Raw genomic sequence first — 16,654 nt, forward strand, 5'->3', positions numbered from 1 at the left:
GCTGGGTGGCAGGTCCCCCCGGAGTCACTCATTGGTTCCTTTCGTACTGGCTGGCCACACAAAAAGAACCTGGCAGTACTTCCGGAGTACGACCCCCAGTCGATCTTTACTGCACATAATCTCATTCCTCCACTCTTAAGGTTTCTATCCCATCTATCCTTCTTTCCTCTCTGCGACTTGGGCCTCTCTTTTCTTGTTCTATTGCTTTCGCCCCGAGTCAACTTTTCCTTTCGTTTGTCCTCAATATCCATTCTCTCATATCCTTTGGTTCGTTACCGATCCTTCACCCTTCGGTCATATTGACAGGAACGCCGGCAGCCGCCTTTCCTGATATCTATCATCACGCCCTGCCGTTGACGCATTACGGTCATTGTTAATCGAATTTCTTCAAACAGACGCGCTCAATCCAACATATCCCATAATCGCCTGCCCCATTTCGAACAATGGGAGCTCCGGCCTCTGCCGGGGCGACCTCGACGGCCGCGGCAAGCCAGCCGACTCGGTCCTCGAGTACCCATCCGTCGCACTCCCACAACGTGCCCCTGAGCGCTCGCAGGTCCACACCTCTCGATTTGTCCACTGTGGAACGGCGCGGACAGCCCAACAACCCTAGAGAACCATCCAAGCGCATTCGTCCTCATGGTATCCCAGAAGCCCCGACCTTCCGTCCGACAGAGGAGGAATTCAAAGACCCGGTGGCCTATATTCAGAAGATCGCTCCGGAGGGGAAGAAGTATGGAATTTGCCGAGTGGTTCCACCAGAGGGCTGGCAACCGACTTTCGCAATCGATACAGAGGTAGGATCCCTCCTTCACCGACCCACCGTCGCTTTCCGCGCATGATCACGTCTGACAATGGATATAGCGATTCCACTTCAAGACACGTCGACAAGAGCTGAATTCGGTCGAAGGAGGTAAGGCCCCACATCCAGCTTGCCCCAGCTGGTAGGATCACACCGCAGTGCGGTTTTAACCCTTATTCGAACATAGGAAACCGCGCGAACATGAATTATGTCGATGGACTTGCCATGTTTCACAAACAGCATGGGACTAACTATAGCCGGCTACCCAGCGTCGACAAGCGACCATTAGATCTCTACAAACTTAAAAAAGCAGTAGAGAGTCGTGGTGGGTTTGAATCAGTGTGCAAGACCAAAAAATGGGCCGAAATTGGTCGTGATCTTGGATACAGCGGCAAGATAATGTCTTCTTTGTCCACTTCGCTCAAGAACTCATACCAGCGGTACTTACAGCCGTACGAGGAATACCTGGCGCGGGCCAAGCCCGGTGTGCAACAACAGCTCGAGCTTGAACATGGTGGTCCATACACCCCTTCGCCTCTACAATCCCCCATGACTCACAAGCCAATGTTGGATGAAAATGGCACGCCTTCTAAAATTCGCGATGACACTCCTAGCTTGCCTCGAATGGCTGCTTCGCATACCCCAATGGCATTTACTCCAGTGGCACATTCTCCAATGGCACACACTCCAATGGAAAAGTCCCCAGAGAAGCCAACACCCCCTACCGAACCTACTCCTCCCCCTGCTTCACGCTCAGCACCCACGAGCTTCACTCCCGTCAACTCCGGCCTCGGTGGCTTTACCGCCGTCAATCACTCTCCTTTCACGCCCGTGAACAACGGCCCGCCAATCAAGCGGGAGGGAGAGAACGGCACATTAACACCCAAAGTCGTTTCCGAGCATGGTTTCGTCTCAACGCCTGTAAATGGTCAAGATGAGGAGTCTCTGAAGCGTGGTATCAGCCGCGAGGCCAGTTCTCAGTGTGAAAATGGCGACGACGATGATGGAAGCGGTCGACGCAGCAAGCGCCTCAAGAAAGGTACGCTTTTTTGCTCTTTTAATATTCGAAGCAAACCTTGTCTAACCCTTCTAGATTCCCTTCCAACCGTTGCTGGTTCTCATATGTCGCTCCTTCGCCCAGCACCGGTTAAATCGCGCAAGGATGGCTCCCAGCCAGCTGGAGAGGTAGGCGGGGGTTCGTGTCAGGGTTCTGATGATATACTGATCCATGAACAGAAATGCGAGACATGTGGCAAATCCGATGATCAAGGGATTATTCTAGTATGCGACGGCTGCGAGCTTGGATACCACAAAGCGTGTCTCGATCCCTCTACTACCACACCATCGGAACATGACTGGCACTGTCCCAAGTGTTTAGTCGGCACAGGAGAATTCGGATTTGAAGACGGCGGTGTTTACTCACTCAAACAGTTCCAAGAGAAGGCAAACGAGTTCAAGAAGAAGTACTTCGCATCGAAAATGCCCTTCGACCCAGTTCTCAACACTCATCGCCGCGAAACCGAGGACGACGTGGAGGCCGAATTCTGGAAGCTTGTCGTTGACCTACATGAGACCGTCGAAGTCGAGTACGGCGCCGACATCCATTCGACCACGCATGGTAGTGGATTCCCAACTATCGAGCGGAACCCCCTTGATCCATTTTCGTCAGATCCTTGGAACCTAAATGTCCTTCCATTCTATGGAGACTCGCTCTTCCGTTACATCAAGTCCGATATCTCTGGCATGACCGTTCCGTGGGTTTATGTGGGGATGTGTTTCTCTACTTTCTGCTGGCATAATGAGGATCACTACGCGTATTCGGCCAACTACCAACACTTCGGTGCTACCAAGACCTGGTACGGAATCCCAGGCGCCGATGCAGAGGCCTTTGAGGCGGCCATGCGGGATGCAGTTCCGGAGCTTTTCGAAGGCCAGCCTGATCTTCTTTTCCAGCTCGTCACCCTGATGCCGCCAGACAAGCTCCGCAAGGCCGGAGTCAACGTTTATGCGTTGGATCAGCGAGCTGGTCAATTTGTGCTCACGTTCCCTCAAGCATACCATGCCGGCTTTAATCACGGCTTTAATTTCAATGAAGCAGTCAATTTCGCGCCTGCGGACTGGGAACCATACGGTGCAGCAGGTGTTGATCGTCTTCAGAACTTCCGCAGGCACCCGTGTTTCTCCCACGATGAATTACTTCTCACCGCTGCTGCACGTGATACCACTATTGCTACTGCTAAGTGGCTTGCGCCTGCACTAGCAAGAACCTGCGCCCGTGAACTGAGGGATCGGGCTGCTTTCTTATACCGGCAAAAAGAAATTTCTGCTCGCACGCCAGGCTTTGGTCCTGACTCCATGGCAGATGATGTGCAGCCGAGATTTGTAGTTGAGAATGAAGACCTTCCCGAGGATGATTACCAGTGCCAACATTGCAAGGCCTACGCTTACCTCACTCAGTTCCGTTGTCACAAATCAGGCAAGACTGTCTGTTTATCGCACGTTGACACCTATGACTGCTGTGGCGAAACTCTTGCTCAGAAGCTGTGTGGCTCAGGACACACCGTCCGATATCGCATGAGTGATGAAGAATTGCAGTCTCTCGTGCAGAAAGTCCAAGAACGGGCCAGAATTCCCGAAGCATGGTCCGAAAAGCTCGACAAAACCCTGGAGGATGAACCGAAGCCCCAGCTTAAGGCCCTTCATAACTTGCTAAATGAAGGTGAGAAAATCCCATACCACTTGCCAGGCCTTCAAGATCTTGCGGCCTTCGTCCAGCGTTGCGATAAATGGGTTGAAGAAGCCAACAACTACATTACCCGGAAGCAGCAGAACCGGAAAAAAAACGAGAAAGCTTGGCGCAGGGGCAGTACCAAGGCGTCGCAGCTGGACGATCGCGATCGCGAAGTCCGCAGAATTGAACATATCTACGCCCTTCAGGCAGAGGCTGATAAACTTTCGTTCGACTGTCCACAGATGGCGGTGTTGGAAGAGAAAACCCGCGAAATCGAGAAATTCCAACAGGATATTAATAATGCCCTCATGCACCCGCACACCCGGCCCCTCCAGGAGATTGAAGGACTCATCGAACGCGGCAAAAACTTCAACGTGGAAGTCCCGGAACTGGAACACCTAGAGCAAGTCTCCCGCCAAATCAAATGGATTGAACAAGCCGTGCGCAAACGAGACCACTACATGACCCTTACCGATTGCCGGGAACTTGTCGGCGGTGCTGAGCAGGTCGGCCTCTCCGATACCAACGAACACTTAATTCATTTCAAGGAACTTGCTCGTCACGGGGATGCGTGGGAAATGAAGGCCAGGGAATTAATGTCCGTCGAGGCCGTTCACTATCAGCAATTAGAAGCTCTTTCTGCGCAGGCGTCTCGTTTTCCGGTTTCACCTGATACCCTCGCGGCCGTCGATGCTATATTGACCAAGCAGCGTGAGGCGCAAAAACGGATACAGACTCTGTATGAAAAGAGCAAGGACCCGGAGATGAAGAATCGGCCCAAGTACAAGGACATCCGCGACCTCATGGAATCTCTTGAGCACATGACGAGTCGACCCATCGGGGCGATCGACTTGGAACGTGAACAAAAGCGCCATGAAGACTGGATGAGAAAAGGGAAAAAGCTGTTCGGTAAGGCGAACGCGCCTCTCCATATTCTAAGATCCCATATGGAATACGTCGCGAAGCGGAACTCGTACTGTTTCGACCTAGAGGACAGTTACCGACCGCCTGTGGAGCCTTCGTCTCGAGACAATTCTCCCGAAGGTTTGCTTGAGAATCCGAGCAATCCCAACAACATGTGGGGCCCAAAGTCACGAAAGCGAGATGTGTTCTGTATTTGCAGGCACTCCGAGGCAGGAATGATGATTGAATGTGAAGTCTGCCACGAATGGTAAGCCAACAAACTTCCAGCTTGTGGTTTATTTACTGACCTGTGTAGGTACCATGGGAAATGTTTGAAGATTGCTAGGGGTAAAGTGAAGGAATTCGACAAGTACACTTGCCCAATCTGCGACTGGCGTCAAAAGATCCCGCGTGATGCTGCTCGTCCCAAGCTTGAAGATCTGCAAGATTGGCACGCGGAGATCGCAACTTTGCCTTTCCAGCCCGAGGAAGAAGAAGTTCTTGAGAGTATCATTAATCAAGCGACAGCCTTTCGTGATTTCCTGCATGGCTTCACGAATGCTGCCTGCACAACGACTGAGGAAGTGCCCACTCTAATATTCTACCTCCGCAAAATCGAGGGCGCTGAGGTTCTTCTCACCTTTGAGACGAATTTCTTCCGGCAGGAGATACACAAGTGGGCACCCGTCGCACCAGAGCCCCCTCCAATTCTGGAACAATCTCTCTCAACACGAAAGCCGCGACCGACCAAGCAACAGAAAATCATGGCTCAGCTTGGGGTCAATCGTCCAGAGGATCTCCCGGAGCATCTTCGCCCCAAGCACATTGGCGTTACCAAAAGGAAATCTGTTGATGCTCAATCACAGGCAGCTCCTGGTCAATCCGCACCCATGCAACCACCACCACCGACTTCTAGTAGCGGACAACCTCCTGGCACAGGTCCAACGTTGGCTCAGATGGCAGATCCAAATGCTGCACCATACCCATTCTCCGCAAACTATTCTTTACCCGCGAGCGATTCCACACCTGCTTTTGCACCTACCTCCTCCTCGGCTTTCCTCCCCCATGCAGCCGCTTCTCAATCCCCCTCATTCCTACCACGCTCTCCTCCTCCTCAGCCTGACCTGGAACCCTCCCTATTCAGCCCTCCACGCTTCGGTCATGATCCCCAGTTCGCGAGCAGCAGCCCTCGTCAGAACCTAGATGATGTATTTGCAGACCTGACCAACCAAGAGATTGACCCTGAAGCTGAGACCCAGCCCATGGAGAATACTCATGCTAATGAGGCCCTGGAGGCCCTCGTGGTCAGTAATGACAGTAGTCGTGCTGCCTCTGTTCAAGAGGAATCGATTCAAAATGGCGAAAACGGTGGTCCGCAGGGTGGGCCCAAACTCGACGGCACTAATGGTGGCCTTGAGGACGAGGAACTTTGACTGATTCTTCTTGCTTTTTTCCCAATGAATCTTTTGTTCTTATTCAAAACTTGACCACGTCTTGTTCGGTCTTTTTTAACTATATTCTGATTGCTTTACTGCGTCGCTTTTAGTCCTTTGTTTACCTGCCTCTCCTATACTTCTATCGTTCTGCTCGGATCAATCTTCAAAAAAGGGTGTACAAGAGAAGGGACTGGCGAGTCCGGGGGTGTTTCCAGCGATTTCACGCTTTTCTGCTTTTCCATACCACAAGACTATGTCTGTCATGACTGCTTTTCTTTGCTGCTACCGACACCGTGTAATACTAGTTGAATTCAGCCATTCTTATTCACGTTTCCGACTGGACTATACATCTTATTGGTATGTATTATTTAACATCCACATAAGCCCCTAGAGCAGCCTGTCCACCTGTATGAATGAACAATATATTGACCTGCTCTAAGGGTTTAGCAGAATCCACAACTTCTCCCTCGTTCACCCAATGCATCATGCCTCTCGCAACCTTGGCTGTATAAACAGGATCGAGCACCATACCCTCCATCCGTGCCATATTCTCTAGAGCCTCTTTACTCTTGTCATCGAGCACGCCGTATGCAGTCCCAACAAAGCGATCATCAAGCCGCACATCCTCAATCCCAATATCCCGCTCCCCATCAAGCCCAATCAACTCTCCCGCCCTCCGCGCAAAAGTAAGCACGCGCTTTTCATGATATGCGCGCGGCTTAGTTGGCGAATTAAGAATCCCGACAACCTTCCTCGACACATCTAATCCCCTAATCTTGTCCAGCAGCTTAAACCCAGCCACCAACCCACCAACCGTACTCCCACTTCCACACGCAACAAAGATGTAATCAAACCTCCCCGAACCTCCAAGCCCCATCTCCTCCTCCTGTGCAGCAATCTCAAAAGCCGCGCGCGCATACCCCAGCCCACCAAGCGGATGCAAGCTCGCGCCACCAGGGATCCAATACGGATTCTGTCCGGACGCCCTCAACTCATCGAGAAGAGGCGTCGCATCATGCGCTAGCGGATCCCCTTCTTCGCAGACGCGAACGTCGGCACCGAGAAGGTGATTGATTTGCACGTTCCCGCTGCGTTGGAAGGCTTCCTTGTCGCTGGCTGCTGCAAGCCCGCCGCCTGTGCCGCGGTGCAGAAGAATTACAGCCTTCAGGCCGAGTTTCCGTGCGAGAGCGACGACTTGTACAGTGTGGTTGCTTTGGATTGCGCCCTCTGTTACGAGGGTTGTTGCTGCGCCGTCTTGCCGTGGGCCTGGGGGTGTTGGGTTGTTCTCATGGCTGTGATGGAGGGGTGTTTGAGATAGGATGTCTGGGACTATGTATTCTAGTTTGCGATATTTGTTGCCTGCGCAGGCTAGTGGGGAGGAGTGGTCTTCTCGTTTGGCGTGGATGGTGATGAGGGGGTGGTGCGGGGAGAGTCTTGGGGGTGCAATTGAGGATAAGGGGTGGATGGGAGAGGGAGTAGAATATAGGATGTTACAGCGTGGGATATTGGCGAACGCCTCTGGCAGCTGTATCGGGAGAGACATTGTTCTAAGCATGGTTTTTGGTGTTGTCAAGTTAGGATGTCGCGATTTCCAATTGATATTGTTTGGCCTTGTGTTTAAGGCAACAATCCGATATCCGATGTGTCAGCAATTGAATGAATGACGTCGGATATCTGTTCGCGGGGATATCGGCTACGATCAATTGATTCAACAACCATGACTCTCCTCCAGTTCTTACGCCAAGCCCGCCAAGTGCACCTTCACTTCCTCTTGGGTGCTCTAACCGAGCCTCCAATCTATGTGATCGGCAATCCCTCTGCCGACCTTGACTCTATCGTCTCGGCGATCGTCTACTCTTACTGCGCGAACAACCGGCTCCCGATCCAGAGCCCACGACCCCATATCCCACTACTAAACTTGTCCAATTTCCCCGCTGGGACAGAGCTGTATCGACTAAGACCGGAATTTTCGGCTGCATTATGGTCATCAACCAATTTCCCCGCTCTGAAGAGTGAAGAGCAATTCGAGAACACCCTTCAGTCTGCGGGCAATTTCCTACCCGAGTATGTTATGACCGTCGCGGACTTCGCGCAGTCTCTCGAAGACCAGCATGTGTGGCACCAGATACTCGCCGATGCAACGCTGGTGGACTGGAACGCGTTCCCGCGGCCATCAAAGACCGATAAGGGCTCTGGATTCCTAACCGGGTTGCCAGGTGTCTCCTTCCGGACTGTTGGATGTATCGATCACCACATCGACGAGCACAACATGCCAAGCATTGACGGCTTACCAGAAGGGCAGCCGATGATTATCCAACCGGGACCTGGGTCATGTGCATCGCTCGTCACGCGAGAGTTGCGACAACGGAAACTCTGGGACACGACTCCGGAAATGACACAGGTTGCGAAGCTTGCTCTTTCCGCGGTGCTGATTGATACTTTAAATCTCACCGCGGAAGGCAAAGTAACCGATGTAGATCGTGAGGCGGTCGAATTCCTGCGATCTCAAATCGAGGGAGAATCACAAGCTGCAGCGAATTCAGAAGGCAATTGGGAGCTGGAAACGTTCTACAAGAGCATTCTTCATGCAAAGCTGAATAGTCTCGATCTTCTTACGATGGAGGAAATATTGAACCGCGATTATAAAGACTGGATTGAGACGTCACAGTCCTCGGGGGAGACTGTGAAAATGGGCTTCTGTTCTGCCGTCAAGCCCATACGATGGCTTGTTCAGAAGGCAGGTGGCCCGGAGAAATTCCTCGATGCTGCGCTCTCGTTCGCCGCTTCTGCTGAGAAAGACTTGGATGTGCTTGTTATTATGGCGGCGTTCACGGGCACTGAAGACAAGTTTTGTCGCGAGCTATTCGTCATCGTGACGGGCGGCAATGAAGCGGCTGTTAAGGGGGTAGAGAGGTTTATTGAGCAATCTTCTCACCACCTTGGGCTTGTAGAATGGTCTCCGCTCGATGGGGAGGATATCCCCGAACTGACGGGCGATTGTCTTTCTACATTGAACGTGGACGAGGATTCACTCCACTGGAGGCAGCTGTGGGTGCAAACCAACGCGGCTGGCAGTAGGAAGCAGGTTGCTCCATTGCTGCGCGCGGCGGTAGCTAAATTATAAATGAAATATGTCGAAGAATTGTGACTAGATGCCAGATGTCTATTTAGCCTGTTAGCCAGTTCCCATATCATTTTGAATTATACTATAGATTACTTATGCGGACTTGGGTTTCTCAAAGTATTATTAATTCTGACTCTAACACCGAAATCCAGATCTTTGAAATAGATTCTGGAGAGATAGGATGCAATATGCAATGCCCCAAGCTAACCTCATGCAAATGCTAGTATGCCAGGAGGACAATATGCCAAAAATATGCAACCCGCAATATGACCACGCAAAAAAGCAAAAAAAAAAAAACACAGAAAGCCACCTGCTTCTGAATCCGGTGTATCAGAAGGCTTCAAGATAAACGCCCATAATATGTAACAGTAAAAAATCAAACACATTCCCACTCGCAAAATACACACCAGCGCGCAGCTCGGTCAGCTAGCACGAGACCGCGCCACATACCACGCTCACCGATCTTGATGACAGTCTCCCAAACACTGCCCTCGGCGACAGCATCGCTAATAGATTGGTTGCCGTTATCACTGCTGATCATGTGTTCAGCTTTACGGGTGAGACGAAGGATTTTGCCGGACGGGGATTGGATCGCTAATTTCGCAGCCTTGTCCCTCCCCGAAGTGGATCTGCCCGAGGAAATGACCGAAGTTGACGCCGAGAACTCGTTAGAGGCGCCCGATACCGTTGAGCCACCCGCTGTGGTGCTGGACACCATGCTCAACGCACTGGCCGGACGATTAAAGATGGACGGTGAGGCGCGACCAATGGAGGTGCTCTCGTCCATGGCGGATGCTGGAGCGGAAGCGTGTTGGCGGACAGCAAACACAAACGTATTGTTAACTGCCAGGCGAGAGCACTGTGGCTGCATGATGTACAAGTCGTGTCGTTGGGCGTGGGGTGTGGGATGGCGCAGCACAAAGTCGTAAGGTGGATTCTCTCCCGTGTGGGTCATTGGTAGGGCTAAAGCCAGGGGATGAGGGATGTCCCGGCTTGAGTGCATTAGCCCTTTCTTGCCGGCATAAATTTTCAGTACACCCTGGCCTTCGTCGCCTGGCAGCACAGCCTTGATTGTGATGCGCTTTTGGCCGCGGATCCAATCCGGCTGGACCAAGGCGCGCTTGCGCACAATGTCTCCGCTTTCGAACACGTCGCCATCTACGTCGCGGGCGAATCCCGGGGCTTCGACTTCGGCGGCACATTCAACATCCGGAGGTACTATCATGCGCAGTTGCATGACTTCCAATCCGTCGATGCGGAGGAAACTCGTGTCATAATCCGGCATCTGGATATTAAGTTTGAAGAATGGCGGGCACACGGTGGGCAGGGAGAGCAGAACATCTGGTGAAATTGGCGGGCAGATGTGCTGTTCTTCCGGATAGAGTGGGACATGAGTGTAGCAGAGATCAAGCGGGCGTGTGAGGAAGTACCAGCTCTCCGATATGGAGGAGTTGTTGGAAATGAATTTACTGCGCTGAGGGTTTGTGGGATTTGCAAGTGCGCAATCCATAAAGCGCCATTCGCCGTCTACCAGAACAGAGTTCCACCAGTGATTGGGGCGGGAGAGACTTTCCAGGTCAAGGGCGTCGCCGGGGCTTTTAAGGAATCCTCGGATGACTTCTGTATGCAGGCCAACGGCTGTGCACATCTCATGCACCAATACTGAGATTTCCTCTGGGGTACCTCGTTTGGCCTGCAGAAGTCTCTTCATGTCAACCTCGACGCCGTCGAGAGGTTCCTCCCACGATATTTTCTCGCTGACCCAGGTAAAGATGGCCCGGAGACGCTGAACATCACTCTTGTATGGTCGACAAATATAGGCTTGGGCGAGGCTCATAGGGTTCGTCATTGGAGGTAGACTGCTGATAAAGCGTGCACTCTTATCAACGAGGGTAAGATTGGCAGCGTGGAAATTCGTTGGCTCAGTGATCGGCTGCCCATCAATGCTTTCATCGCCCTCTGCGGTGTCATACAGCTCTTCCACGGAGTAGATAACAGGGTGGTCCATCATCTGGCATCGTTCTGCCCTATCAATCCTTTCATTTCGACTAGGAGACGATGCTCGGTTAACATCACGGCGCACCTGCACCCAGTCAATGGCGTTAGTTCCGAGTCCCATGTCACGACCACTATTACGATGCGAGTGAGACGGAGCCGGTGACACGGCGTCTATCCCTCTGTTACTCTTGGTTGGAGAATTTGACCCGACCGAAATGCTACTCCTTGCGCTGGCTGCACCAGTCTTGGCGGTTTCAAATATCTTTTTGAAAAAGCCTTGCTTTTTGCTTTTTGGCGTTGAAAGACCGCCAAAAACTCCGCTATGATCCGTCGAGTCCAGGCCGGTGGAAGTCCACGGAATAGCCGATGATGCACCTTGGCGAGAGGAGTTATGACTGGAATGATAGGAAACACCAGTGAATGGCGTTTCCGGGCGAGCATCACTGTATCCTCGGGAGCGGACGGTGTCCATAGCTGTATTCGGCCTCTCACTCCCGCCTCGCCTAGCAAAGCTCCCCGCACTCGTCGCACTGAATCCCCCTGCGGAGAAACCACTCATCACACTTTGACCAGTCTTGTCTGTGCTCGTCGTCATGGATGTGCCATTGCTTTGCATTCCACTGGACGAATTGGTGGTACTAGACTTATTGGTAAATGTCCGGTTGAGAATATCACCGCGGAGATCATGGCCGGAACGCCGGGTCTTGAGGGGAGCGTATTGTCCTGGTATAGAATTATTTCGCGGGTGGTAGGTGGCATGTTTTGGGGGAGGGGGAGGAGGTCCGTTGTCATCCTGACCGCCTGTTCGATCCTCAGACGATCGATTTTGATCTTCCAGCTGACGTAGGCGGCTCTCCATCCTTTGAACATAATTGTTCAGTTGAGGTGGACCATCCATGTGGTCATGGCTATAAACGCTGTTGCGATGGACGAGTCCGCCCTGCGGTTGCTCTTTGTCTCCTTCGAAGCCCATTGAGGTTAAATCCCGGCGTCTGTTCCCCTGGGGGGTCCTTTCGTGAGAGGTATCAAACTCTTCTGGGGACCAGGGCTCGTTGAAAACCGGGGACGGAGAGGGCGACTGGTCTTGGCGTGGGAGACCCATGTCTTCCAGTGAAGTCATAACATCTTCCATGGCATCTCGGAGCGGAGATGGCGTATTTCCATGCATATCGGATTGTCCCGAGGTTGCAGAAAGAGCAGAGTGCATTGAGGCCGCAGATGGAGATGGGGTTCGATTGAGTGTCGTGTAACGGTCATTCATAACTAGTGGCGTGGGGGATCGTGACGGGTTTGGATAGTGTGATGGCGGGTTAGGAGAGTGTGCGCGATCTTGAGATGAGTGCATAGGTGGGAGCGGCGAATGACTTCGTGTTTGAGAATGTATTGGAGGCTGAGGAGAGTGTGAGCCCGAACGACCGACAACGACTCGGTGTGGCGGCGGCGGAGGGGGAGGGGGAGAGTCTTCCCGCTCTTCGTGCATTTGCACCGGAGACGGCTCACGAGACGGAACCCGATAAGATGACATACCCCCGCCAGAGACGAGTGCAGATGGATGTTCTCGTGCTGGTAATGGCGATGGAGCCCGGTAGGAGGACATACTTCCATGCGGCACTGGTGCAGGTGGATGATCCTCCATGTACAGTGGCGATTGGCTACGCGATGGAGCCCGGTACATACCACCATGTGAACTCATTGTAGAATGCTCGTGCATTGGCGGCGGGGACGGCCCGCGCGATGGGGCCCGGTAAGATGTGTAACGCCCGTATGGGACCATTGCAGACGAATTATCTTGAATTTGTAATGGCGATGCAGCCCGATAAGATGGCATACTACCATATGGCATCCTCGCAGGTGAATGATCCTCCATATACATTGGCGTTGGCTCACGCGACTGTGCCTGATAGGATGAGATACCCCCAGGGGGGATCGTGGGAGGAGGATATTCTTGCATTTGCAACGGAGATGGCTCACGCGATGAGCCCCGGTAAGATGAAGTAATGCCCTGTGGCATGGCCTGGGACGCATAATCCTGCATTTGCAACGGAGACGGCTCACGAGATGAAGCCCGATAAAGGGGAGTACTGCCTTGTGTGATGATTCCAGACGAATATTCGCGTATTGGCAAAGGGGATGGGCTGCGACGGGTAGATGAGAGGCTGCCATTTGAGGTGTTTGCATATGAACGTTCCTGCGATTGTAATGGAGGTTGGTCGCGGGATGAAGGCCGAGAGGATGAGACGCTTCCCCTCGGCAGCATTGATGGTGACCGTTCAGGCTCTGCGGACGAACGAGGGGAGACGTTATGTGACGAGGGCCGCGATGTGGATGATGTGGGTCGAGCTAGCGAGCCTTGGTTCCTGACTGCTGTCGCATGCGTGCGCAATGGCCTAGTACTTCGTGAAATACCGCCAGCCCGAGGTGGTGTTTGAGGAATCGCAGGTGCGGCCGGGCTGGTTGCGGTTGCGCGCCGAGCGACAGATGCTGGTGATACGGCCTCCTTATGCGCCTGGAAGGGTTTCCGCCAAACGGTCTTCTGTTTCTTGGGAGCTGATGTGGGATTATTGATCGGAGAAGATCCCGCTAGCACCATTGGACTAGTAGTATCGCGGCTTACGGGCACAAAGTCTTCACCCAGGAGCTCGACAAAATTTGACGGGAACAGTCCAACCGCCCGCCTGTCACGGCGCAACCGCCCCATCCACCATTGTCCATCGCCTGCGTTCAAGCATTCGATCAAGTCACCCTCCACAAATCCCAGATCTCGTGTAGTCTCTCCACCCCATGAATATACTGCTCGGCACCAGCATGGAAACCGCATTGGCAGCTGAGCCATGATGATCACTTGAACACGGTTCCGTCGAGCGCAACCCACGGGATCGACCTAATAGGCTGTTTCAACACCTGGCGCACTTGTGACAAGTCCACGTCCAAGTGAAGGTAGGAAAATGATGTATCAATCGATGAGGTTGTGTTGTTGATTCGAACCTGATACAACACAGCTTGGTCGGATAGGTGACAAGGTCCGCACGGCCGCAGGGATAGCAATGATCGCTCAATCAATCAGCATTGTCGGAATAAGGAGTTTAATTGGGTATTCAAAATAAAAAGGATTAGCGAATAAAGATTGAACTGCACCAAATGGAGCCAAGGAACCGGTTGCTAAGACGTGAGAAGGTAGAGCGATTCAAATCGGTGAGGCCTAAGACGACAATTGGGGCGTAAACCGGGACTGGGGTTGTTTGTTTGTGGCCCGATCGAGACTAGCGGCGGAGGGCTGGCTTATCGATAAGCTTAATGCAGATTATGTAATATCTCCTATTTCCCGATCGTTCAAAGGTCATTCCTCTTCCTGGAGGTTATCTCCCTATATGTATGTGTGTGGATTTCTCTAAATCAAGCCCTGCAGTGGCATATTACTCGAGCACCTCAATATATATATACCCCCAGATGTTGCGACTTCTATGAAAAGGCCGGAGCCGTACCCGATCCATGGTTCGGTGTTGAACAACCCTGGTACACTCGACAACAGAGGATCCCTGGCGGATCTTTATTTTCACTTGCTGGGTCTGTATTAGAATGAATAATCCTGAGGACTGCCTTAGAAAGGTGAGATACTCGGGGATTGTTAGATCTAGATCTCTAGGAGAACCTCGGAACAGAACTGTCGAGGACTAACTCTTATTTTTATTTATAGATATTTGCACCTAGTTCGAGTCTGAAACTAAGAAATCTAGTTTACTACTCCATACTCAGCGGAGGCATGTTCTTAGTATCCAGGTAGAACAGAAAGATCGATGACTTGTTGACTTGTTGATTGTGCAGAATCTCAGACAACTGACGATATATATAAGCTCAGTACTAGTACTTTTGGATTGCCCCTCTTTCCTTCCTTCCAAGCTTCCTTTCGGCCGCGGAATTACACAAAATCCCACACAGTATTATGTCTTGAGTTGAATAGCTATGCTTTAATCCTCCAAGGGGCTACGCATAGACGCTTTAATCCGTCCGCACACTTACCCACTTGAGGCAACTAAATCAAAGACAAAACGAAAATTGCAAGCAAGCAATTTGAGCTATTGAAGTCTTTACATTATGCATCATAACTCCAAAAATCGGGAAATTGGATAGCCCATGTCATTCTACAATAGGCTGCCGGATCGGGAATTGCCACATTCTCACCGCGGCCACGGAATCTCTAGCCACGCACAAACAGTCTACTGTTTCGGATCACCCAGACACCCCTTGAATTATCTTGGATCCTGACTAGGAATGAGCTTGCATCCCTCGGCCTTCTAGTCTGGGTTAAAAGGGGAAGTTGTTTGAGGTCAAAGCTTCCCCAGCCACCTGAACATTCCCTAGTGAACACCCAGGCTGCCTATCTTTGCCAAACTATGCAAATTCGACAAACAATAATTTGTCAAAAATGCAAACATATCTGCGGCTAGTATCAAGACAAGATTCCAGCTGGCCTAAATTCTGGCTGTACTACCATCATCGGTTTGCACGAGACTATTGAAGTTGATCCTAATGCTGGGTCAGTCTTAAGTTCATCAGTGCCGCGTCTAATGGTAGCTACATCTAACCTCAGTTTGCTGAGAGTGTTAACATCTTCAGCGGTGAGCGCTACACCGCGATGATCAAGCTTGACAAGCCTTAGAAGGAATACACCATTCCAGATACCCAAGCCGATCAGGTATTTTCTGGGTTTGCTACAATGAAATACAAGGGTTCCCAGGACACAACCGCGTCTCAACCTTACGTGGATTACGGCGGAAGAAACACCCCCGCTTTTGTCGTTGCTCTGGAAAACAAGGCTATCAAGAATTACCCTGCTGTCACTATCCCTAAAGCCACCAATCAACTTGAACCTCACCATTGGCCGTTTGGGCTCGTCTTACACATGGACTACTTCAGGTAGTGGTTTGTACGACATGATGGCTAACTGGGACGACCCGATTCTCTATAAGTATCAACGCGAAGAACAACCTAGAGCCGCAGGTTACCATTCAAACCAAAAATGGGACCTGGGTCGATCTGTTGCTCTAGTTGGGTGAAATGCCCAACAGTCCTGCCATCCAAGCCCCGCATGTAATGCACAAGCACTCTAACAAGGGTTTCATTCTTAGTGTTAGTCCTGGCATATTCAATTGGTCCAGCACCGAAGAAGCTTATGCTGAATGCCCTGAACTCTTCCAACTCGAGAACCCCCAAATGAGAGATACTTTCGTTACTAATGGACCTAACGGACCAACATGGATGATAGTGCGGTACCAGGTTGTTAACCCTGGACCCTTCATCTTCCACTGCCATATCCAGACTCATATGGCCAATGGAATGGCTGTTGCTCTACTCGACGGTATTGATGTGTGGCCTCAGGTCCCCGAGGGTGAGGACTAGATCCCTCCAACCTCAAACTATAGGCTTGGTGGTAGACGCGTTGCTTAGGCAACGAGTGCCCCACACTAGCTGCAGAGGGAATGTTTCTCAGATCGGTTCGGCCTCAGTAGCACGAGCTCCATCGCGAGGGCGTGGCTATGCTTTTTCTCCCATTCCTGCTAAAGATGACAAGCGTTGGGTTAACTGTACTAATACTTTTTTGATTTTCATTTATCTTGTTATATAATACTAGCTAGGATACCATACATTTTTGTTTTACTATA

General features: G+C 51.6%; 5 protein-coding genes across 5 annotated transcripts; 3 read left to right on the top strand and 2 right to left on the bottom strand.

Moving 5' to 3' along the window:
* Positions 1-443: 443 nt before the first annotated feature.
* Positions 444-5,869, top strand: N7518_000174 (uncharacterized protein; the record flags this gene model as incomplete). The annotated part of the gene is made up of 6 exons (XM_057181102.1): positions 444-797; positions 865-913; positions 990-1,841; positions 1,896-1,987; positions 2,039-4,704; positions 4,753-5,869. 6 exons carry the CDS (start codon positions 444-446, stop codon positions 5,867-5,869), a joined length of 5,130 nt encoding a protein of 1,709 aa, XP_057046452.1.
* Positions 5,870-6,236: 367 nt separating this feature from the next.
* On the bottom strand, positions 6,237-7,415 carry N7518_000175 (1-aminocyclopropane-1-carboxylate deaminase/D-cysteine desulfhydrase; the record flags this gene model as incomplete). The annotated part of the gene is made up of 1 exon (XM_057181103.1): positions 6,237-7,415. The coding sequence occupies one exon, from the start codon at positions 7,413-7,415 to the stop codon at positions 6,237-6,239; it is 1,179 nt and encodes a 392-aa protein (XP_057046453.1).
* Positions 7,416-7,589: 174 nt separating this feature from the next.
* Positions 7,590-8,996, top strand: N7518_000176 (putative exopolyphosphatase; the record flags this gene model as incomplete). Its single annotated transcript, XM_057181104.1, has 1 exon — positions 7,590-8,996. The coding sequence occupies one exon, from the start codon at positions 7,590-7,592 to the stop codon at positions 8,994-8,996; it is 1,407 nt and encodes a 468-aa protein (XP_057046454.1).
* A 376-nt stretch (positions 8,997-9,372) lies between these two features.
* Positions 9,373-13,827, bottom strand: N7518_000177 (putative SH3 domain protein (Cyk3); the record flags this gene model as incomplete). The annotated part of the gene is made up of 1 exon (XM_057181105.1): positions 9,373-13,827. The coding sequence occupies one exon, from the start codon at positions 13,825-13,827 to the stop codon at positions 9,373-9,375; it is 4,455 nt and encodes a 1,484-aa protein (XP_057046455.1).
* A 2,222-nt stretch (positions 13,828-16,049) lies between these two features.
* Positions 16,050-16,391, top strand: N7518_000178 (Multicopper oxidase type 2; the record flags this gene model as incomplete). The annotated part of the gene is made up of 1 exon (XM_057181106.1): positions 16,050-16,391. The coding sequence occupies one exon, from the start codon at positions 16,050-16,052 to the stop codon at positions 16,389-16,391; it is 342 nt and encodes a 113-aa protein (XP_057046456.1).
* Between the last annotated feature and the right edge of the window lie 263 nt (positions 16,392-16,654).

This window comes from Penicillium psychrosexuale, assembly GCF_028828465.1.
Source record: "Penicillium psychrosexuale strain IBT 29551 chromosome Unknown utg000001l, whole genome shotgun sequence".
Lineage (NCBI taxonomy): Eukaryota > Fungi > Ascomycota > Eurotiomycetes > Eurotiales > Aspergillaceae > Penicillium > Penicillium psychrosexuale.